Raw genomic sequence first — 24,655 nt, forward strand, 5'->3', positions numbered from 1 at the left:
CATTATTATACGTCAACTCTATCACTTAGAAACGTTCCAGCTCCAAAGGGTATGTCAACACTGCAGCCAGGGGTGTGACAGCAGCACGGGCTAGCCGCTCGCGTACATACCCAAGGTCCCAGGCGGGCTTGTACAGCCCATGCTGCTTCAGCTTCATTGCTGTTGTTATTCGAGCTAGCTAGACCAAAGCTAGGTTGAGTGTCTACCCATGCTGCAGTCACACCTCAGATTGCAGTGTAGACATACCCAAGGAGCGTACAATCTACACAGACAGACAATGGGTAGGAGAAAGGAAGCATAAGATCCATTTTACAGATGGGGAACTGAGGCATAGAGAGAGACTAAGTGACTTGTCCAAGATCGCGAAGGGCACTTGTGTTAGAGCCGGGAGCGGAAACCCATTCATGCCTTAAGGACAAAACTAATCTTCATGGTGGAGTTTCAAAGAGAGCAGGGCCATTAGCATTCCGAGCAAAGCAAGCCAAGGTTCCTAATGGCCATGAAATATCAGGCTCCTTAGTCTATGCTGATCGCTCGCAGGGGACAGGATAGAGTTCCATGACATCCGTTGCCCCCACAGACACACATGCTCGGAAGCCTCCAGTGTTGTCCATGGGGTTGCTGGACGTCATGGACCAAGAGCTAGATCCAGACTGGTAAATGCTATGTCCCTGTGAAATGTGGTCTGGCTGAAAGGACACTTGCCCAGATCTCACCAAGATGGAAGATGGATGGGAGGCAGCAGTGTAGCGTGCCCTGCACCTGAATATTCCCAGCACAGATTCACCTGTCTGTGAGAGGGGCTATAGCCCATTGCAGACACAGGGCTACTGAAGGAAGACAAAAGCCATCAGGTCTGTCTCAGACCAGTGCCAGCCAGGCCAGTAAGTGTGGTTTCTTCTGCTTGTTCCCCAGATGCCTTTTCACTGTCCGTGAGAGACAGCACCTCTGCTCAAGGCGACATCATCAAACACTACAGGATCCGCTCCTTAGACGGTGGGGGATGCTACATCTCCCCCAGGATCACCTTTTCCTCGCTGCACCATCTAGTCCAGCATTACAGCAGTAAGCTGCCCGTGTCCCCGGACAGGGTCGTCTGTTGTAGCATTTAAGATGTACAGCTTGCTGGCATGAGGAGGCCGCATGGTCTGGTGCCTTATGACCAGACAGGGGTTATCAATCAGTTACATGCCCCCTGAGCAGCGACTGCGTGGGGAGCAATACCTGTAGTAGGTGGCAGTATAGGGAATGGGGAGGTGAACGCAGGGTGGGCATGAAACGCCTGCTCTAGCTAGCACTGGTTGGGGCTGCCATGGAATGGAGATATACGAAGTGAGTCATAGAATCATAGAATCATAGAATATCAGGGTTGGAAGGGACCCCAGAAGGTCATCTAGTCCAACCCCCTGCTCAAAGCAGGACCAATTCCCAGTTAAATCCCCTGCAGGTCACTCCACCCACAGCTGTAAGCAAAGTGAACATCCCAAAGCAGAGGTGCGCACGAGCAAAACTGCCCCTTCCAGGGGCACAGCGAGCTCCCCGAGGCACTGCCGGGGCCACGGAGGTTCCACAGGGGAGGGGATGTGTGGAGAGACTGGATTCTGGAGAGAGGTGTGGTGGGGGCAGGGGGTGCAACCACTGTGATGCACCGGGGCATGAGCCGGCTGGGGAAAGGGCTGCACTAGGGGATCTGCCATTGCATGGGTCCTCCAGGCCATGCTCCTGGGGCGCTCAGAGCTCTGGGGCTGAAGCAGCCTGTGTGGAGTGGCCGTTCCACACACTGTGGAGGAGGATAATTACCCTCTGCACGTCTCCAGCCTCAGGCTGGAGGTTGGGCGGGAGGGTTTGGCCCTTTACCGACGAGCTGACAGGTGTTCTCTCAATACACAGACAAAGGGGATGGTCTGTGCCAGAGGCTGACCACTCCGTGCACATCCCTGACTCCCCAGAGGCCCTGGGGGCAGGACGAATGGGAAATCCCACGGGAGTCTCTCAAGCTTGTGAAGAAACTTGGTGCGGGACAGTTTGGAGAAGTCTGGATGGGTAAGTACAGCGCTCTCCAGGCCCAGCAGGGTCAGCCCCGGTCGCTACACGTGGCTCCCAGGAAAAGGGGAAACCTTGTTTTCTCAGAATTGTCATGAGTGCGGGGCCTTGCTAGGACCCAGCCCGCTGCTCATGGTGCGGGAGGGATGGGAATTATGCAGCCCTTTCAACTATGCTTCTTTAAGGCTGCATTGGGGCTTTAAAACACAGCTGTTGCCACAGGTGTAAGACAACTGCACCTGTGTTTCCCCTTAGTCTTTCAGCAAGGGCACCCACTCCCAAGCTTCTGCCCCCATCGCCGTTGCCTTTCCTGGGTGGAAACATCTCTGTCCCTCTGGACTGGGAAATGTCCACCCTGAAGAATTCCCCGCCTTCCCCGTGTTATTCCCAGCAAAAGACAGGCTGCCGAAACAGGCCTGCTTGCTTCCTTTCCAAAGACTGATCGCAGAGTGATTGTCAACAGTTGTAAGTTGCCACCCACCACTTCCTATCCAAGCCTATTTTATTCTTAAAACCATTACAGAGAAAACACATTAAAACAATAAAAGAACCTACGTGTATGCTAATAAGCTTACCAGAGATCCCTCTGCTCTGTCCCAGCTGTCTCCAACATGGGTTCTGGCAGGAGAATCCTTCAAACCACCCAGAAAACAGGTTCCTAATAGCCTCAGCCTAGAACTAGCACCCTCCTGAAAAGTTTAGTCTGCCCTTGATACAGTTTGGGGGTCTTTGATCTGGAATTTCCAGGAGCAGGTCATTTTTCTCCCCAAGGTGTAGCTTCAAAGGGCTTCCCAAGTACCTTCTAGGAATCCCACTTAACACATACTGTCCCAAACAGTTCTTTGAAGTTCCTAACATTTATATTACAGTCCTACAAAAACACACAAACAATTGCATGTTTAATACAATGGACTCCAAAGGTAGGAAACCTGATTCAATAAGATTAAACCTAATTCAGTAAAGTTCATTCCAGATATTGCAGGAAATTGCCATCTGTTACAGCCCTGCTTGCAGGGCAGGGGGTGAGTAGCAAAAGGCTGTGTGCTTTGAGGGACACTATACCTACCTAAGCCACAGGGGCCATGATCCCCCTTCAGAGGATGCAGCTTGTGCTCCTACACATTACTGGTCAGCGTGGGGAGCAGCTGGAGCTTAACTCCTCCTCCTCTTTCACCCCTTTGTGGTTGATTGCTCCCAGGAGAGTGCAGGGATTGCAGTTTTGGCCAGCACTGTGCAGAAGACTTGACTGCATGTGCAAAGTCCCAGCTCCTTTAATTACGGATTCAGATACCACGGTGAGGGGCACAGCAAGATAGCTGAGAAATGGGATGACATGGCAAAGGAAATGAAGGCCGTATATGAGGAGAACATTTCCTAGCAGTGGGGGTCTGTTATGTTGGGGAGCCGTCTCATGGGGAGTGGTGGGAGCCACATTATTCAAGTGGCTTAAAAGCAGACCACAGAAAGGTCCTGAGAATATGTCACAGGGCAGGGGCAGAGGGACAGTTCAGTGGTTTGAGCATGGGCCTGCTAAACCCAGCATTGTGAGTTCAATTCTTGAGGGGGCCATTTAGGGATCTGGGGCAAAAATTGGGGACTGGTTCCCCTTTGAGCAGGGGGTTGGACTAGATGACCTCCTGAGGTGTCCCTTCCAACCCTTGATATTCTATGGTAATCATTTTCTTTCTGAGCCATCCCAACATGCTCTAAAAACTCCTCAGCCCACCTGTGCCACAACAACTGGTTTTCTGCATATAAAAGCCATGGCCGGTGTTAGGGGGTAGCAAGCAGGGCAATTGCCCAGGACTCCACTCCACAGGGGCCCCCACGAAGCTACATTGCTCAGGCTTTGGCTTCAGCCCTGGGTGGCGGGCTCAGGGTCCCAGGCTTCAGCACCACGTAATGGGGCTTTGGCTTTCTGCCCAGGGCCCTAGCGAGTCTAATGACGGCCCTGCTTGGCAGCCCCCTTGAAACCTGACACCTGGTGGAGAATTGCTGCCATAGGGGATGATCCCGCATTGCCAGGGGAAGGGGAGTGGACTGGAGGCCCTGGTCTGTCTCCTTCCCGTGGAACACTCATGATTCTGTAATAAGCCATGTTTATCCAGATGGTGGTGACATCCCTTCCATCCATTCTCAGCCGTGGAACAGCCTTCAGGGCCCTGTGTGCTGTCAGGCACCTGATTGCCATCTGCCCTCAGCTTTACCACTTCTTGTTCCTCTTGCCAGGAATTCAATAACCTCACACCACCCAACGCTTTACTGCTCAGCTCCTCCAGAGCAGAACCCACAAGGGCTCCTTCCCCCCGCCCCCCATCCCCAGCATGGAAAAGAGAGACACAGAAACATTGCCTGGGATCCCCTGCCTCTTCCATTCTGAGGATACCACCCTCTGGAATAGCCTCCAAACTCCTTCCAAGGTTACCTACTCCCCAGAGGCATGAATTCCTCTTACAGACTGGCTGAAAAGAGTGCTTATATGGGCCATCGTCTCCACCACTCCAGCACCCCCCACCAGTGCGCTGTGGTTTGTTTCCCCAGTTCCTAGTGTGTACCCAGCTGCCTCTACTCTCCACCACCCCTTCCTGGAACCTCTACACAGTAGGGCTTCTTGCTGTTAGTTTTCTATCTAAGGTAGATGACCCCCACCCCCATCACTGAAGATGGGACACTAGATGTGGAGGGCTCCAAGTAACTACAGAGAATTCTTTCCCAGGTATCTGCCTGGTGGGTCTTGCCCACATGCTCAGGGTTTTACTGATTGGGAAAGAATTTTCTCCCAGGTCAGATTGGCTGAGACCCTGGGGGGTTTTCTCCTTCCTCTGCACCATGTCTGCAGCATGGAGCATGGGTCGCTTGCAGGTTTAAACTAGTATAAATTGTGGATTCTCTGTAACTTGAAGTCTTTAAACCATGATTTGAGGACTTCAGTGACTCAGCCAGAGGTTACAGGGTCTATTACAGGAGTGAGGTTCTGTGGCCTGCAATGTGCAGGAGGTCAGACTAGATGATCATGATGGTCTGTTCTGACCTTAAAGTCTATGAAGTAACTGAGCATCTTGTAATCTTTAATGTATTTACTCTCATAACACTCCTGTGAGATAGGAAAGGCCTATTATCCCATTGTACAAGTGGGGAACTGTGCCACAGAGCTTCAGAGGTAGTGAGGCTCCAAACTTCCATTGACTTGCTCCTCACACAGGAAAGCTGCGGCAGAGAAAGGAACTGAACCTGTTTCTCCCATGTCCCGGGCTAGCACCTTAACCATTGGACCATCCTTTCTCTTTTGCTGCAGGCTATTATAAGAACAGTGTGAAGGTGGCTGTGAAGACCCTAAAGGAGGGCTCCATGCCTCCCGATGCCTTCCTGGCTGAGGCAAACTTGATGAAGATGCTCCAGCATGACAAACTGGTCCGGCTGCATGCAGTAGTCACCAAACAGCCAATCTATATTGTGACAGAGTACATGGCCAACGGTAAAGAGCCTCCCCGGGCTTTATTCATTAGACGTTTTTGGCTGAGTTTCAAAGGTTAGGCCAGTGCTTAGGATTTGTGAAAATCCCATGCCTGCAACAGGTAATGAAGGGGACAATGCCCCAGGTGCTGACTTTCATTTTTCTGGGTGGGTGCTCCAGCCCTGCTCCGCCCTGAAGCTCCGCCCCCTCCCTGAGGCCCCACCTCTTCCCTCCCCTGAGCACACCCCACCCTCCCTCCACCCCCAGTGCTTCCTGCCTGCCACCAAACAGCTGATCAGTGGGTGGCATAAAGAATCCTATGGGCTTTGCAAAGAGCTCTGTACAAAATATGAAGCGAAGTGGGTGTTTTCACTCTGACTCTGGTGCACTTGATAGAGGCAGTGAAGTTCCCGAGATCTTCCCAGAAGTAAAAAAGCTGTAGACAGGTTGGATAACACTGGCTAGAGAAGGACGTGGACCTAATGTGCAACTTTCACTCAAATCATATCATCCAGAGAGCACTGTGTGTCTCCTCTTTTACAGGGTGCTTGTTGGATTTCTTGAAGACAGAGGATGGATGCCAACTAAATCTCCCGAAACTCATTGACATGTCAGCCCAGGTCTGTAGTCAGAGACACCAGAATGAATGTTTGAAAGACGGTGCAATGTTATCCAAGATGACATGTTTGCAGATGCAAAGGGGATACATATTATTGGAGAGGGTTCAGAGAAGAGCCATGAACATGATTAAAAGATTGGAAAATATTCCTTATAGTGGTGGACTCAAAGAGTTCAATCTATTTAGCTTATCCAAGAGAAGGTTCAGGGGTGACTTGATTACCATCTATAGATATTTATACTGGGAACTGAAATTTGATAATAGAAAGCTCTTCAATCTATCAGATAAAGGTATAACAGTAACCAATGGCTGGAAGTTGAGGTTAGATAAATTCAGACTAGAAATAATGTGCATTTTTTAACATTTTTGAGGGTAATTGCCCACTGGAGCAACTTACCAAGGGCTGGGGGGTAGATTCTCCATGACTGGTAATTTTTAAATCAAGACTGAATATTTTCTAAAACCCTTGTAACAGTTATTGGACTTGAAGCAGGAATTAATTCAGGAAAGTTCTATGGTCCGTGCTACGCAGGACGTCAGACTGGATGATCAAAATGTTCCCTTCTGGCCTTAGAATCTATGACTCTGTGAACTTCCAGATGTAATAGCCAGGGGCTCCTCCCTTCACCTGCAGTACCGATGGGAATGTCAGCCCATCATCAGCATCATCTGACACCTCACATGGGGGTCCTTTTCCTAGCACTCTGTGTAATACGGAAGGCAGTCTTTCCTGGCTTCGTGAGCAGAAAAGTCTTTTCTCTTTTCTCCAGACGGCCTTAGTAAGAGATGGTCCTGCTCTGGAGCAACAGTGATCTACCATGTGTAGGGACACAGGCAAGAAGAGAATCTGGTTTTCAGAGGTGCTGAGCACCTCCAGTTCTGGTTGACTTGATTGGGAGTAATGGATGCTCAGCCCCTCTGAAGATAAGGCAACATAAATTAGGGGGATTAATATGCACTGAGATGCCGAACGTTAGGCAGCGCTTATTGTTGTAATATGACCACTGTGTCCTCCATCTGAGGATCTGGAGATGTTTTTTTGCAAACATTAACCAGTGTAGCTTCACAACTTCTTTGGAGGTACATAAGCACGTTAATAGGTTTCAGAGTAGCAGCCGTGTTAGTCTGTATTTGCAAAAAGAAAAGGAGTACTTGTGGCACCTTAGAGACTAACAAATTTATTTGAGCATAAGCTTTCGTGAGCTACAGCTCACTTCATCAGATTATACAGGTGGAGAAACTCAGCTGCAGGGTCTTGCCCACGTTTACCCATAAAGTTGGGGATTTTCAGAAGCCCGCAATGCTGCTCCTGGTGGAATCAATATGAGCTTTGTCATTGGTTTCCACAGGAGAAGAGCTAGACTGGCATTGAGTATTGTAGAAAGCCGGACTGAGGCGCTATCCAAGGTCAGAGCTGAGATTAGAACCCAGTGCTCTTGGCGCCCAATGCAATTCCTTAGCCACATGGCCACCATTCCTCTCTTTGGTGGTGATGAGCTAACTTGACAGTCATTTTCAGTTATGCTGTATTTAACAAGTCTCTTTTTCAAGGTACTGCAGAATCCAGCCACAATTCATATTTGTTTTTAAATGAATAAAATACCTGGAAATGTGTATTTCTGAGGAGGTGCTATCTGACATGGCAGAAGCATCTGCTTTTCATTTACCCAGAAGCAAAAATACTGAAATATCGTTAAGAAGCAGCCCTATTAGCTATTTTTATACCTCCTGTGAATGGTGTAACAGTTCTTTTCCTCTTCACTAGTGATAAAATCTGGTCTGCTGCCCTACCTTTGATATCCGTAATAGCTTAAGGGGAGCAGCTGCAGACTCAGTCATTAGAAGTTGTTTCTATTTTTTATAACTTGAAGGAAATAATCAGTGGTTAGTTTTAAATTCCTGAAGAGAAACACAACCGACCAAATTTATCCTTCAGGTAACTCCATTCACTTCAGTTGGGGGTTACACCAGGGAATTTGGCCCAATGAGTTTGTAGGGAAGAGAGAGAAAAATTCCATATCAGGAGCAGAGCTGAGCAAATAAATGATTTTTTTTCAATTTGGCCACCGAATCAAAATATTGGGAGGCGGGGAAGGGGGAATTGTTGCTGGTAGACCCAAACCCAAACATTTTTGGTTTTTCTTACTGAAACAAACAAATGAAAAAAAAAATTATTTCCGGTTGAACAAAATGTTTTGTTTGACCAGAAATTTGGGATGGGGCGGGGGAGGGGGGTTCATTCTATTTTGTTTCTTTTCTGGATGTTTTTTACCCTTTGGTTTGTTTGTTTTCTTTGTTTTTTGCAACTAAAGCTAGCTAAATTTTGAAAGGAAGTGTTGTTTCAAAACAAAAAATTGAAATGGTTCATTTAGAAAAGGTTGAAACGTTCCAACTTTTTCAAAAAAGAAAAAATCAGCCAAAGCTATCCATCAAATTTGACCCGAATTCACAAATAGTTTTCGTCGACCCAAAACTGAATTTTTCTACTAATAAACTAATAAACTATTAATCCAAAAAACTTCAGCCAGCTCTAATCTGGAGAGACCAAAGTGCAGGCCCCGGCATAGGTGCCAACTTTTGTGGGCGCCAGTGGGTGCTCAACCCCTAGCCCCAGCCCCACCCCAACCCCATCCCTGCCCCACCCCCATTCCAACTCCTTCCCCAAAGTCTCCACCCCAACTCTGCCCCCTCCCTGTCCCTGTTGGACCCCTCCTCCAAATCCCTGCCCCGGCCCTGCCTCTTCCCGGAGCGCGCCACCCTCCCCCTCCTCCCAGCGCTTGCTGCCGCGAAACAGCTGTTTCACTGCGCCAAACCCTGGGAGGGAGGCAGGAGATGTGGGAACACGGCATGCTCAGGAGAGGAGGTGGAGCAGAGGCGAGCTGGGGCTAGGGGGCGGGGAGCTTCCAGTGGGTGCAGAGCACCCATCAATTTTTCCCCATGGGTGCTCCAGCCCCGGAGCACCCACGGAGTCGGTGCCTATGGCCCCAGGTCAAATGTGGGCTAGAGAATTCCACAGTGAAGCCATCAGCCACTGTTATCTTCACTGTGGTGGTGTGGACTGCAGTGACCCCAGGTCCCAGCATGCATTGTTGCATCCATGCTTGACCTCAGCAGAACACTTGTAAAGCACTTTGAGAGTCTGGGATGTCAAGACCTCCAGGCTGGATGATCTACGGCTAGATCCTTCCCTAAGCAAATTCCTTCCCTTTCAAGACTCTCGCCAAACCTTGACTTGGAATTCGAAGAAGGAATCTTTTGTCCCTCCCCTTGCAAGCAGCAAGAGGCCCCGTCATCTAAAACTGCCCTCTAGTGAAGGGATTCTTAGTTTAACAACAGAACGTTGGGGCTCTCAGTAGCCCAGCCCAAAGGAATATGAGAGTGGCTTGTTCTAGCCAGTCCCCTCTAAAGAAACAAACAAATTGCCTGCAAATCAGCATATTTAGGCTGATCATCCTCCTACTCCTGCCCCAGCCACTTAGCATGGGAGTCAGGGGCCCTTTCCTGCACGTGGAGCATCTGTCCAGCTGCCCTCAGAACCCCAGTGCTCTGGTCTCCAAGTGCTCCCAGTGTTCTTGGCCCTTTGCAGAGGTGGCATGTAACCTAGCTCTTAACTCTTTCCTTGCTGCATTAACTCTTTCCTTGCTGCCCAAAGGCATGGCACTGATACTTGCCATTACACAAGCGTGTGTCTCTAAAGCACTTAGGGATGCTGCTGAAGGAATGCTTAGGCATGCTTCTGTGAAAATCCCACCCGAGTGGGCAACTCGGTCTGTTTCTAGTCACAGGCCCTGTTCTCTGTTAAGCAGAGGAATCTCAAACTACTGAATCTTTGGTGTAATCTCCAAATAGAGGGAAGTAGGAGGCTTGCGCTGTTAGCCTCATAAATCCCCATTGAAGTTCCTACAGTCTGGTCCCTCCTATGGCCCATGTATAAAGTGGAGAATGTCCCCTGCCAGGCACAAGGGCTGACAAAACGCATTCCAATGGCTGGACTTGCTGTGTGTGTACCCAGCATAGCAGAAGCTGGTAGATTTTAAGCCCAGAATGGACCATTATGATCATCTAGTCTTGCCTCTTGCATAGCACAGGCCAGAGGATTTCAGCACAGGCCACAGAATGTTGGGATCATGTAGCCTGAAGACAGCAAATCTATCACATGCACCTAAAGGAGGCTTCAGCGAGCCAAGCCAGTGCAGGAGCTGCACGGGAATTTTTTGCATCCCTTCACGCTGCACACGCCTGAGCCATTGCAGGCCTGGTGCAGATCCTGAGCTGCGCGAACCCCAGATGCTGGGCTTCAGTTAATCACTAGCTGTTTCTGGATGGGGGCTGATGTAAAGCCAGTCATGCTTTTTCACAACATATTTACTCGTGGTGTTTTGAATACATCGTGTCCCAAGGTAACTTGACCCTTCAGACGCAATTTGCAGCCAATAGCATCAGCTGTAGTTAAAATTAGAAAGTGGTTGGGTGTACCGAATTCATCCTGTGGTCAGTCTCACACACACACACTCGGATGCACACACATGCTGAAAGGAAACCATCGGTCTAGTGCTATCTCATTAACATCAGGACAGGAAGTGACATCAATTCTTCCATTTTCCACTGAGGCAAGCAGCACTCGAGCTTGAAGGGTGTTGATAGAGGGTGAAATACATATTTGGAAAGTACATGTTAGTATCCTGTTTAAAACCACATGTAAGCAAGAAGCTGATGAGAATCTTAGTGGGTGGAAAATTGTAATGCCCTAGCCTCAGGGCGTGTGAAAACCCAAACTGGTGCTCGGCCTTCTTGCCAGGGCTTATACTCATCCATCTATGGTCCTGATTAGTGTCTGGGCTAAATTTGAACCTGTCACTTTTCAAATCCCCTTCAAAGCTCCCTGCTTCCGCAAAGGCCCCAAACCCTAAAACTTGCTAAATCTCTCTTATTTACAGGAGAGCTTATCGTGTGTTAGATGCTTCCCAAACACTGGTCCCTTGCTCTAAGGCATCTACAGAGACCAGGTGTCAGAAGCAAGGGAACAAAAACAATAATAAGCAAATTATATACAAGTTAGCTCAGTTCAGGGAGTGTTTCTACGAGGGACTTGAGCAGGGTCTGGGGCTTGGCTCAGAATGCTAACACATTCCCCTCATATTAATGCTCTAGGATACAGCTTCCATTGGTCTTTCAGTGAGTTATGGGTTTTATGCTTATCTATACTGCTTGGCTGCTCATGCAGGATCTTCATTGCCTCCTGAGTCATCCACAGTGTCAGGCACGAGCAAACAAAATACAAGTCCACACGGTACAGAAGAGGTGAATGGATAAGATTATTAATGATCATTTACTGTTGATCATCTTAAATTTAAAATATTGTGGCTGTGACTGAAAAACGGGAAGCATTTTTTTTATTTAATCTGCAATATTTTCAACTAAACTCCAAGATGTAGGGGATCAGAGATGGTCTTGTGTCTGAGCCTTGGAATCGGAAGATCTGGGCTTAGTTTCTGCTTCTCCCACAGATGTCCTGTGGCCGAGTCTCTTCATCTCTCTGTGCCTCATTTCCCCATCTGTAAAATGGCAAGAACAACCCTTCCTTTCTGCCACTCTTTGTCTTGTCTAAACTCTTTGAGGCAGGGATTGTCTCTTACTATGTGTACATACAGCACTGAGAGCAGTCTGACGCTTCTCTCAGTTGGAGCCGGTAGCTGCTACCATAATACATGGAATAATAGTACAGTCTTGTGTCAGGGAGGGGACAGACAAGGTCTTTTCCATCTTTAATGTCTAGTAACCAGGAGACTTATTTGAATATTCTTGTGGTAAATGCTGTGTTCATCTCTGCTCTCCTAGGTTGCAGAAGGAATGGCATACATCGAGAGAATGAACTCTATCCACAGAGACCTGAGAGCAGCCAACATCCTCGTCTCAGAGACGCTCTGCTGTAAAGTTGCTGATTTTGGCCTGGCCAGGATAATAGAAAATGAGTACCTGGCTCAAGAAGGTAGGTTCCACTCATGGTGCTGTAGGGAAGAACCTAGCTGAAGAAGTCCAGTTACATTTGCAGCTTGCATTTCTCCTTCACACAATTCCACATCCAAACAGAGGGAATTTAACGTTGGAGACTGTAACAGGGTTCAAAAAAGAACTAGATAAATTCATGGAGAATAGGTCCATCAATGGCTATTAGCCAGGATGGACAGGGATGGTGTCCCTTGCCTCTGTTTGCCAGAAGCTGGGAATGGGTGACAGGGACTGGATCACTTGATGATTACCTGTTCTGTTCATTCCCTCTGGGGCACCTGGCATTGGCCACTGTCGGCAGACGGGATACTGGGCTAGATGGACCTTCGGTCTGACCCAGTATGGCCGTTTTTATGTTCTTATGGAGTAGAATACCATAGATACAGGGACATCCTATGGATTCATGCTAAGATCTCTGGCTCTGCTACTGGATAAACTCAACCTCCCTGATGCTGGACCCTGAACTGGGGTCTTTGTAGGGAAATGAACACTTTGCCTATATCTGCATACCACAATGATGAATATACAATGAAACAGTAAGAAATGGGCTTGAACTGCAAAATTTGGTGTGGATCCAGATTTCAAACACGGCCTCCATTCTGACTCAGGGTTTTGGTGTGGCCAGGTGTAAAAGCCAAGGACAATTGACAAAATTTGGATTTTTAACTCCCATCCCCACAAGTTTGGAGACATATCTGAGTAACGCTGTGGTTCTGTTAGTGGCTCTTGTGAGTGAGGGAGTGTCTCTATAAAAAGCTATGCAAAGAGCAACTTCTAGCTGGTTCAGCTCATATGAAGCTGCATTTTGAATCAACTGATAGAGCCAGTGCCCTGAACAAAGCTCCCAGTTTGGGTCTCTGCTATGGTAATATGTGGGACTAATAGAATGTGGGCACCAAAGGGGCATTGAGCTTGGCGGTTCAATTCACTCATCTGTCTATCCACACCCGACTGGCACACAGCAAAATACAGTTTACTCGACTATAGTATTCTTCAGCTACCGAGATGTTGGTTACGAGAGAGATTCATTCAACTTGCTACGAGGCTTTATATAGTATACGGGAAACAAAACAGACATTTTTTAAGTTTCATTTGGTCTCCCATAGAGCTGGCTGGAGCATGATGATTCCATTTGGTGAAGGATTTTGATATTTCAAAATACACCTGTCTTTTGATTCTCAATGAAACACGAACATTTCAAAATCCCCCCGCCGCAAAATGTTTCACGTCAACTGAAATGTTTTGTGTTGGGTTTGATTTTTGATACTGTGCCCATTGTGTTTGGGTTTGCAGGATTTCAGGGAGGGATTTAAATAAAAATGCTGTTTTCATCAAAATCATTAAAATATTTAGTTTATATTGGGTTGTTTTGTCCTTAATAAAACCTGAATTGTGGGCTTATGCTGATCTGATGCTAGGAGAGACACAGAACCCTGAACTCAGGTTTTTCCAGGTAAATAAAGGTGGGACAGATTTTCAGATATATTTTTAAAATTTACATACACCTCTACCCCGATATAACACTGTCCTTGGGAGCCAAAAAATCTTACCACGTTATAGGTGAAACCGCGTTATATCGAACTTGCTTTGATCCACTGGAGCGTGCAGCCCCACCCCCCTGGAGCACTGCTTTACCATGTTATATCCGAATTTGTGTTATATCGGGTCGTGTTATATCTGGGTAGAGGTGTATATTTACATTTCTCTACACCCTCTGTAGCACACTGGCTAAATACTGTGTCCCTCTCTAGTGGCTGATCTGCATAAAAGATAAAATCCTACTGCCGCTGGCCTCTAAGGGAGTTACTGCTTTACTTGAAGTGGCAGAGGCTTGTGTTTTTGTGCTAAAGGTCTTGGATTCTAGCATGGGCGGTGAGTGAAGCTTCTCCTTGGGGCTGAGGCCACACACCCACTCACTGCTCTCAGCCCCCCCACCCCATGGCCCTGGCCAAGGCAGGGGGGGCTGAGAGCTCAGGCCCAGCCAGGATCGAGCTCTCAGCCTCGGTTGGGACTGCAGCGGAGTTCTCTGCCCTGACTGGAGCTCCAGACCTGGAGCACCGCCCCCATTCTGTCGCTTCCCTCGTGGCCCTGCCCCCATTCTGCCCACAGCCTCCTTCCAGCCCCACTCCGCCTCTTCCCCCTGAGGCCGCGCCCCCCGCTTGCTCCCCCCTCTGCTGTGGCCCTGAGACTGGAAAAGCTTTGTGCCCCCACTGCAGCCCAAGCAAGAGCTCCTCCAGCCCCAGGGCTGTGGCGGGGGGAGATTTTTCAGGGGGTCCAAATCCGCCACTGTCCTCCGCCACGCCCCCGGTGGCAAGAGGTTTGGGGAGGCTAAGCCTCCATTATGTGCTGCCTATGGATTGTTGCCCCACTGATTACTCATGGTCGGGAGATCATTACAAAGATATTAATCGCTGTCTGAATGCACCGTGCCCTCCACTAATGGTTAGGCCATATAGAAGGTAAAAACCTACAAATGCTGTCAGTTTATAACATTATTCCTTTAGCACAAATGGTTGCAGCCTGTGCTTTGGTCCTGAAAATCCTGGGTTCTATCTCTAAAATATTTTTGTAGGAAGTGATACTTATGGCAAGTATTTTGAAAGCCAATATCTATTAAATCCATGGATAATACAAAAAATGGTCTTCTAAGCCTTTGATCCTTTTAACTTTTCACTTTATTAGTAAAAAGAAAAGGAGTACTTGTGGCACCTTAGAGACTAACCAATTTATCTGAGCATAAATTGTAGCTCACGAAAGCTTATGCTCAAATAAATTGGTTAGTCTCTAAGGTGCCACAAGTCCTCCTTTTCTTTTTGCGAATACAGACTAACACGGCTGCTACTCTGAAACCTGTCACTTTATTAGCGTAATTACAAGATGTTCTTTTCTTCTGTTGGCCATTGCTCATTCTCTGTAATGTTCATATCATGTGTGTGTGGTTTGCATGCTACATGTGATTTATGATGCATTTGATGACCTTTTCATCTTAACTTGCACCTGCTTTTTAAGATTATAGATCATTCATTGTTTTGTAAAGTAGAACCAGAGAGAGCAAAATGAAACTACACAGGCAAGGATGCCTTATAATGAAGGAAAAAGACAGGAACTGGTCCATCCTATGATACATCATCTTGATTCTGTTGTACTTTAAACAAAGACTGTATAAGCCCCAGCGTGCAATTGGCAGTACCCAACATCCAGATAAGACCTTTAGGAGACCAACACTCTTGAGCAACCTGTGCAAAGCATGAATCCAGGAAGACGCTACACATTAATGTGCTTTTTAAAATTTATTTCTTCCTGACAGGTGCCAAATTCCCCATTAAATGGACAGCGCCAGAGGCAATTAACTTTGGGATTTTCACAATCAAATCTGACGTCTGGTCATTTGGGATTCTTCTAACAGAAATTATAACCTACGGCAGGACCCCTTATCCAGGTATGGTCCCTTGGGAATACAGACTTCCCTCCTGTTTACTCTGGAGTGCATCATGATTCCCACTGAAACTGCTGCTCCAAAAGCTACGAGGACTATTGCTCAGGGGATCAGCCATGGGATATGGAGTCTTTTACCTTTGTAGTAGGTTACTTGCTTGACTCCTGCCGAGGCCCTGAGTCAGCAAAGCACTTAAGCAGGTGCTTAAATTTAAGTGGATGGAACTGCTCAGTACTTGAGTGCTTTGCTGAATCAGGACCACAAAGTCATCGCAATGTGTAGGCTGTTTGGTAGCCTAGGTGGAACGTGTTTGGTGGTTGCAATCCAGTTCCCACTGGGCAGCAATCTATGGCACAAAACCAGCCAGCTTAGCCTAGGTGTGTCCCTGCTGGCAAACTCTGTAGGGAAGCTAAGGGCTGGGACTGGTCCAGGAACCCAGATGGCTCTCTGGCTCCAAGGGATGGTGATGGAAGGTAAGTGCTGGGAATGGAGGGGGAAAGCTGCCGAGCTACCGCCCATGCTGGGTTTGTTGTGCAGCTGGAGAGGATGGCATTCTGTCAGGCTCTCTGTCTGGCATTGCTCCAAGAGCAGGAAGCTGGGTGGGGTTCTCTGTGACCATTCCTTGCTCTTTCATGCATCCATGCAGAGTTCCTCTGGGTAGCTTCCTCTGCCTCCTTGGAGCAGTGGGCTCTGTCCAGGGTTCTCTGCTCAGCATCCCCCTCTGGGGCCCTTATTTTGACCCTTTAACCACCCTCCCCTTCCTGGTTTGATTATTTTGTAGATCCTAGGGTTCTTTTGACTCCATCCCTCTGTTAAGGGGAGGTTCTTATTGGAGGTTTTATAGACAGACCTCCCTTTGGGGCCTCGGCCTGGCACACAGGCTAGGGTAAGTCCTGGAGGAGGACACTGGACAGAGATGCTGGACTCAAGCGAGATTTAATCCAGCTAGCTCAGATACTGGCGCAGTGAAGTTGCAGCAGCCTGGGCGGTACACACCCACCTGGGACCCTGGGTAATTACTCAGGTGGCCAGCCCACCATTAAGCCCACACTGCCATGGCATCGCTGGACCCGAGCTAGCGAGACTGAAGCTAGCTTGGGTGTGTATTGATGAGCGACAGTCACTCCCCTTGATTGCAGTGTAGATGTACCCTGCCTGTGAGATTATTGAGGCAGCTCCTGTGCCTAATGCAATGTAGTCCTGATCTAGGAGCTACTGTCATGTCAATAATAACAAGTAGCCGGTGAGCTCTAGCCTGGGGCGTGGGGCCTGGCCTCAGCAGCTGCCATGACGCTCTGCAGCTTTAAAGCGGTGCTTTCCTCTCCTGGCACCTAGACACCCATCTGTGGTGAACTCACACTCAGGTTTGGGGGTGTGTTTTGTTCTAGGCATGACCAACCCCGAGGTCATTCGGAACCTGGAGCGGGGCTATCGCATGCCATGCCCGGACGGTTGCCCCACAGAACTCTACAGCATCATAGTCAGGTGCTGGAGGAGCAAGCCAGAGGACAGGCCCACCTTTGAGTACCTGCAGTCCATCCTTGAGGATTTTTACACGGCGACGGAAAAGCAGTATGAGCCAGAGCCTCTGCTGTAGCCCAGAGCCTCGCCAACGCCCGTGGGACAGCGTTGGAAGAGACAAGCGATGGCATGGAGTGCTAGCTGGGGGAGATCCTCCACTGAGCCTTCTTCAGCCACTTTGCTTGGGTACCCCTTGGACATCTAATACAGGACTTCCCTTCCCCCCCCCCTTGTTTGGTGTATGCGGATCAGCTCCGGATTATACTAGGAAATGATTCATTTTGGAGGCTTCTGGGGGGCTGGGGTGGGACTCTGCAAACCTATGGGGAGGCAAAGAGAAGCTTAATCAGAAGTTGGCAGAACTCATTCACCCCGTGCAAGGGAGTCCCAGCCCAGGGAGCCTGTATCCGCATCGCAGTGATTGGAGTCATAGTAGGGGCCAGTGGGCTCCCTTGTAGGATAAGAGAAGCCAAAGGCTGACTGGGCCCTGGAGACTGATGTACTCCCTGCCCCTGGAGCTGGGTTCTTCCTGTCAGGGGGTTGGCAGGGCCTCAAAGAGGAAGCTGGCCCTGTCTCTGTCAGTGCTGCACTGGTTTGGCCGTGGTCTTTAATGTTCAGGGCTGCCAGTCCATGCAGTGCCTATTGCCGGCCAGCAAATAAAGAACTTTGTTATCCGAGCACTCTTCTGCCTTCATTATTAAACTCTCATTTGGCATCATGATAATCATGTGACACAAGAATGTAAGAATGGCCATACTTGCTCAGACCAATGGTCCAGCTAACCCAGGATCCTGTCATCAACAGTGGCCAGTGCCAGGTGCTGCCGAGGAAATGAACAGAACAGGGTAATTATCGAGTGATCCATCCCCTGTCATCCACTCCCAGCTTCTGGCAGTCAGAGGTTCAGGGACACCCAGAGAATGGTGTTGCATCCCTGATCATCTTGGCTAATAGCCATTGATGGGCCTCTCCTCCAGGAACTTATCTAATTTTTTTTTAAACCCACTTACACTTTTGGCCTTCACAGCATTCCCTAGCAATGAGTTTTACAGGTTGACTGTGTGTTGTGTGAAGAAGTACTGCCTTCTGTTTGTTTTTAACCTGCTGCCTATTAATTTCATTGGGTGAGCCCTGGTTCTTGTGTTATGTGAGGGATAAAAAACACTTCCTTATTCACTTTCTCCACACCCGTCATGATTTTATAGACCTCTATCGTATCCCCCCTTAGTTGTTTCTTTCCTAAAATGAATGGTCCCATTCTTTTTAATCTCTCCTCATCTGGAAGCTGTTCCATACCCCTCATCATTTTTGTTTTCCTTCTCTGTACTTTTTCCAATTCTACTGTACCTTTTTTTGAGAAGGGGAAATCGGAACTGCACACAGTATTCAAGGTGTGGGCGTACTATGGATTTATATAGAAGCATTATATTTTCTGTCCTATTTTCTATAACCCTTTCCTAATGGTTCCTAACAGTCTGTTCGCTTTTTTGACTACTGCTGCACACTGAGTGGATGTTCAATATCTTCATTAATGATCTGGAAGATGGTGTGGATTGCACCCTCAGCAAGTTTGCAGATGACACTAAACTGGGAGGAGAGGTAGGTACGCTGGAGGGTAGGGATAGGATACAGAAGGACCTAGACCTAGAGGATTGAGCCAAAAGAAATCTGATGAGCGTCAACAAGGACAAGTGCAGAGTCCTGCACTTAGGATGGAAGAATCCCATGCACTGCTACAGACTGGGGACTAAACAGCTAGGCAGCAGTTCTGCAGAAAAGGACCTAGGGGTTACAGTGGATGAGAAGCTGGATATGAGTCAACAGTGTGCCCTTGTTGCCAAGAAATCCAATGGCATTTTGGGATGTATAAGTAGGGGCATTGCCAGCAGATCGAGGGAGGTGATCGTTCCCTTCTATTCGACATTGGTGAGGCCTCATCTGGAGTACTGTGTCCAGTTTTGGGCCCCAAACTGCAAGAAGGATGTGGAAAAACTGGAAAGAGTCCAGCTGAGGGCAACAAAATGATTAGGGGGCTGGAGCACACGACTTATGAGGAGAGGCTGAAGGAACTGGGATTATTTAGTCTGCAGAAGAGAAAAATGAGGTGGGATTTGATAGCTGCTTTCAACTACCTGAAAGGGGGTTCCAAAGAGGATGGCTCTACACTGTTCTCAGTGGTAGCAGATGACAGAATGAGGAGTAATTGTCTCAAGTTGCAGTGGAAGAGGTTTAGGTTGGATATTAGGAAAAACTTTTTCACTAGGAGGGTGGTGAAGCACTGGAATGGGTTACCTAGGAAGGTGGTAGAATCTCCTTCCTTAGAGGTTTTTAAGGTCAAGCTTGACAAAGCCCTGGCTGGGATGATTTAGTTGGGGATTGGTCCTGCTTTGAGCAGGGGGTTGGACTAGATGACCTCCTGAGCTTCCTTCCAACCCTGATATTTTATGATTCTATGATATTTTCAGAGAACTATCCATGATGACTCCAAGATTTTTCTTGAATGGTAACAGCTAATTTAGACCCAATCCTTTTGTGTATATAGTTGGGATTATGTTTCAAATGTGCATTACTTTGTACTTATCAACATTGAATTTCATTTGCCATTTTGTTGTCTGGTCACCCAGTTTTGTGAGATCTCTTTGTAAGTCTTCACAGTCAGCTTTGGACTTACCTATCTTGAGTAATATTTTATCATCAGGACATTTTCCACCTCTCTGGTCACACCCTTTGCAGATAATTTATGAATATCTTGAATGGTACAGGTTTCAGAGTAGCAGTCGTGTTAGTCTGTATTCGCAAAAAGAAAAAGAGTATTTGTGGCACCTTAGAGACTAACCAATTTATTTGAGCATAAGCTTTCGTGAGCTACAGCTGAAGTGAGCTGTAGCTCACGAAAGCTTATGCTCAAATAAATTGGTTAGTCTCTAAGGTGCCACTAGTACTCCTTGAATAGTACAGGTTCCAGAACATATCCTTGGGGGACCCCAATATTTATCTCTCTCCATTGAGAAAACTGACTGCGTATTCCTACCCGTTGTTTCCTGTCTTTTAACCACTTACTGTCCCATGAGAGGACCTTCCCTCTTATCCCATGACTTAGTTTGCATAAGAGTCTTTGGTGAGGGACCATGTCAAAGGCTTTCTGAAAGTTCAAGAATACTATATTGACTGGATCTTCCTTGTCCACATGCTTGTTGACCCCCCTCAGAGAATTCTAGTAGATCGGGGAGGCATGATTTCCCTTCACAAAAGCCGTGTTGACTCTTCCTCAACAAATTGCATTCATCTATGTGCCTGATTAATTTATTCTTTAGTATAGTTTCAACCAGTTTGCCTGGTCCTGAAGTTAAGTTTGTCTGCCTGTCGTTGCTAGGATCACCTTTAGAACCTTTTTAAAAAATATGGGTGTCACATTAGCTACCCTCCAATCATCTGGTGCAGAGGCTGACTTAAGCAATGGGTTGCATACCACAGTCAGTAGTTCTGCAGTTTCATATTTGACCATCACACTTATCCTTAGTTTCTGCAACTGTCAGAGTAATGGGACTGATTTACGTTCCTCCCATCCAGGGGTGCTGTGAGGAGTGTGTGCAGGATGGGTGCTGGGGATAAGGACTGGGCAAATCACTGATTTTTGGTTTTGAAGCCAAACCAAAAAAATCAAAGATCATGTGTCTAAGTGTCGGCTGGCCCAGGCCCTACATTCACATCCTGTTGTCGAACGGGTTGACATTTTTCAAACATTCAAAACTTTGACTTTTTTTTCATTAAAAACTTTAAAAAGTTGTAAATTATTTGCAGCATTTTTTGACCAGCTCTGCCATCTTTGAAAGGAAAGGTCCCGTTTTCATATGAGGTGCATGGGACTTCTGCTGGTGCCTAGGGTCAAATCTGACCCCTCATGAGACATTCCCTGCCCTGAAGAGCTTATAGTCTCAAAGGCAGGCCCAGGGAAGCCATGACGTGGGTAGGAAGGAGGGTTTAGTGCATAAAGCATTAGACTGGGACTCAGCAGACATGGGGTCAGCTCCTGGTTCAGACACAAGCTTCCTGTGCGACCCTGGGCAAGTCACTTTAGCTACATTGTGCCTTAGTTCCCCATCTACAAAATGGGGATGATACTAATTCATGAATGACTGTGATGTACTGGGATAATATGAACATAAGAACATATGAATGGCCATACTGGGTCAAACCAAAGGCCCACATAGTCTTCCAACAGTGGCCAGTGCCAGGTGCTTCAGAGGGAATGAACAGAACAGGTCATCCTCAAGCGATCCATCCCCTGTTGCCCATTCCATGGTGATGAGGGTCATATAAGATCATAGGTAGGGCCCTGAACAATACTGAGAAAGGAATAATGAAGCTAAGAATTAACATTTTATTCTTTCTCTTCAAGAGTGGGCTTACCCTCTGTGATCCTTTGGGCTCTGTCTGCTTTGCATATTATCTGCTTAATGATTTCCAGATCATAGACTTTAAGGTCAGAAAGGATCACCAGATCCCCTAATATGGCCACCTAGGCTTGGCATGGACGTGTTCACCCTGGATTCACAATTAGGCAGATGATTCCACATGGCAAGGTGATTTTGCAAACAGAAAGGCCCTGCAAATAAATAAATGACCTCTTGAGGTCCCTTCCAACCCTGATATTCTATGATTCTATGATAAATAAAGCAGCCCCAAGCACCACTGTTGGGAGGGCAGTGATGAGCTCATCTCATCAGGAATTCAGAATATGCTAAGGAGATTCCAATAGCTCTGCAACTAAAGACACAAAAACCTCCATCTAAGAGCTGGAAAGGTTGAGGGCAAGTTACTGTTCCAATTCTCCTCGTTTGGGTGTATGCACTTGTTCAGTGCAAACTAATGCAACACTCATTATTATTACTAGTTTTGGTCTGATATGAAACCAAAAAATTTTGAATTTTTTGGAGACCAAAAAAGTCGGGGGGGAAATGGTTGTGGGGGGGAGGGTGTCGAATGAAATGTTTTGTTTCGTATTCAAGTGTTTTTACCTTTTAAAAAAATTGAAGTGCATTTTGAAACAAAAAGTCATTTCCAGTCAAACAGCCCAAATGTTTTGTTTTGAAAACGTCGAAACAAAACCTTTTGACTTGTTTGAAATTTTTTGTTTGTTTGGGAATTTGACACACGTTCTCAAAATGTTTCGGTCGACATGAACCTGGAGGTTTGGAGAAAAAGGTTTCACCCAAAAACTTTCACCCAGGCCCACTCTAGGGGTGATGCAGTCATCTGTGCTGACAATCCAGTAGAGGGCACCCTTCCCTCTGTCTTGATTCAAATGTTTAATAAACCAAGATCTTGACCACTTATTGTAACTGAAAGTCCCATGATATTTTGTTATTTTGTGTCCAGGCCAAATTTCAGATGGGTTGGTACATTCTGCCATCTTAAATATTCCCCTGAAGTTTCAATTTTCTTTACTTTCTCTCCTACCACCTAATTCAAGCTAGCATCCCTATTCAGCAAAGCATATATGTGCATGCTTAACTTTAAGCAAATGCTTAAGTGCTTTTCTAAACTGTGGCCCTACATTGTGATGTGGGCGTGTTGTATGCTGTTAAATGGCTGTCATGTTCCACCCCAGAGGTAGCTGCATTGTAGCAGTAGCTGGCAAGTGGCGCAATCCTTGTGAGCAGACACCGTGGTCTGTAAAGAGCTGTGGCATGAAAGAAGCACACGGACTATGGAGATGATGTAAATGACCGGTATTAAGCTGGCCCAGGAGTATTCTAAAGCAGACAGACATTCAAACACAGGTTTCAGAGTAGCAGCCGTATTAGTCTGTATCTGCAAAAAGAACAGGAGGACTTGTGGCACCTTAGAGACTCACAAATGTATTTGAGCATAAGCTTTCGTGGGCTACAGCCCACTACATCGGATGCGTAGAATGGAACATATAGGAAGAAAAGACATATATATACATACAGTGCCAAAGAGGCTATTCCTCTGTATTCCCGCCAGGTGTCTCTCCCTCCTCACAAATCCCAGGCTGAGTAGCCACCTCTTGAAGCAAAGCCAGCCCTTGAGGCAGCCTACGGAGTGCAACGGTACCCTGGCAAAGGGCCTTCCGCCCTTACTTTTTCTGAACGCTTGCTGCTCCAGTTTACTGAGTTTCCACAGCAAGAGATTCCCCAGCTGCGACTGCTGTGAGCCCCACCTGGCATCTGGAAACCAGGCCGTTTTCTTTCTGCCTCCAGCGTACGCCATCAGCAGGGCCGGCTCCAGGCGCCAGCTTTCCAAGCAGGTGCTTGGGGCGGCATTTAGAACGGGGCGGCGGTCCGCATCCCGCAGCAGCTCCGCTGCTCTTCCCGCCGTGGCGGCTTTCGGGCGGCGACTGCTTGGGGCGGCGAAAGTGGTCAAGCCACCCCTGGCCATCAGCCCGGAGAACAGTCCTGCAGCGTTGTGGGGGTTGCATGAGGTTGCATGAGCAGGGCAGAGAGGGTTAAAAACTTACTTTCGCTGTTAACCTAAGCAGCGACTCACAAACACAGAGGAAGCGCGTGCACCGGGCAAGAAACCAGCCACCGGAAGGGGTTCACATTTAAGGAGAATCGCCACGTTAAAAAACATTGCAGACGTTCTATTTGGGGGGGGACAGGGGGGGCGCAGTCTGGGGCCCAGCACTGGGAGCCATGTGGACTGTGATCACTGCTGTGCTGGGGGGGGCGTGATGCCTTGGGTAGGTCTGGGCAAGTCGCTCCAGTTCAATGCCTCAGTTTCCGCGTGGATTCTAATGCCAGCCTGTGTGTCTGACAGGCCGTTTGCAGAGCTTAATCTGTTAATGCTGCTGTAGCAGAGTGCTTTGACTATGGAAGGCATTGAGTGTATTTTTAAAAGGGCCGTGCAGGAGTTAGGACTTGGGAGATCCGGATTCAAGGCCTTGCCCCATCAGCGATTTCCTGGTGATGTCACTTTAGGCTCTCTGTGCCTCAGTTCCCCATCTGTACAATGGGATGATAGCACTGCTCTACCTCACCGGGGGGGCGGGGGGGAGGGGAGGTTTGTGGGGCTAAATACATGAAGGAGAGTTAGGTGCTCAGATACTCAAGTAATGGGAGCCTGATAAATACCACAGACAGAAAAAGGACAAGATAAGAAAATGCTCCCTGGGCCAGATTCACCCCTGGTGCTATTACATTGTCCTCACTGGACTTACACCAGCGATAAATGCCACCCCTTATGTGCTGTTTGGCCCATGGGACATGGTTGTAGGAAGCCTGCTGCCTTACCATTTTATGGGCCAGATTCTGATGCCAGTTAAATGAGAGGTCACAGATTGAGGTGGATAGAACAACCAGTGGCACAGAGAGAGTGAATAGGAGGACCCAGTGAATGTTGTCTCTCCATACAAGAACAAGGGAGCATTCAATGAATATAAAGGTACGGCAGTCAATGTGCAGCTAGTAAAAGGACATACTTTCATACACATACACACAGTGTTAACCAGCAGAACTCCCCACCACAGTATATTCTTGAGGCAAAGAGCTCAGACAGTTTCAGTGAAAGTTTAGACTATGTTTAGACTATATATATATAACAAGAACAT

At 47.6% G+C, this 24,655-nt stretch overlaps 1 protein-coding gene across 1 annotated transcript in view; it reads left to right on the forward strand.

Moving 5' to 3' along the window:
• Positions 1–17,751, forward strand: part of BLK (BLK proto-oncogene, Src family tyrosine kinase) — a 49,945-nt gene extending 32,194 nt beyond the window's left edge. The window contains exons 7-13 of the mRNA XM_073335680.1: positions 916–1,065; positions 1,891–2,043; positions 5,339–5,518; positions 6,041–6,117; positions 11,955–12,105; positions 15,433–15,564; positions 16,950–17,751. Coding sequence (XP_073191781.1) covers positions 916–1,065; positions 1,891–2,043; positions 5,339–5,518; positions 6,041–6,117; positions 11,955–12,105; positions 15,433–15,564; positions 16,950–17,158 — 1,052 coding nt within the window. The 3' untranslated portion in view covers positions 17,159–17,751. The remainder of the gene's footprint in view (positions 1–915; positions 1,066–1,890; positions 2,044–5,338; positions 5,519–6,040; positions 6,118–11,954; positions 12,106–15,432; positions 15,565–16,949) is intronic.
• Positions 17,752–24,655: the final 6,904 nt, after the last annotated feature.

The sequence above is a fragment of the Lepidochelys kempii genome, chromosome 3 (genome assembly GCF_965140265.1).
Source record: "Lepidochelys kempii isolate rLepKem1 chromosome 3, rLepKem1.hap2, whole genome shotgun sequence".
Classification (NCBI taxonomy): domain Eukaryota; kingdom Metazoa; phylum Chordata; order Testudines; family Cheloniidae; genus Lepidochelys; species Lepidochelys kempii.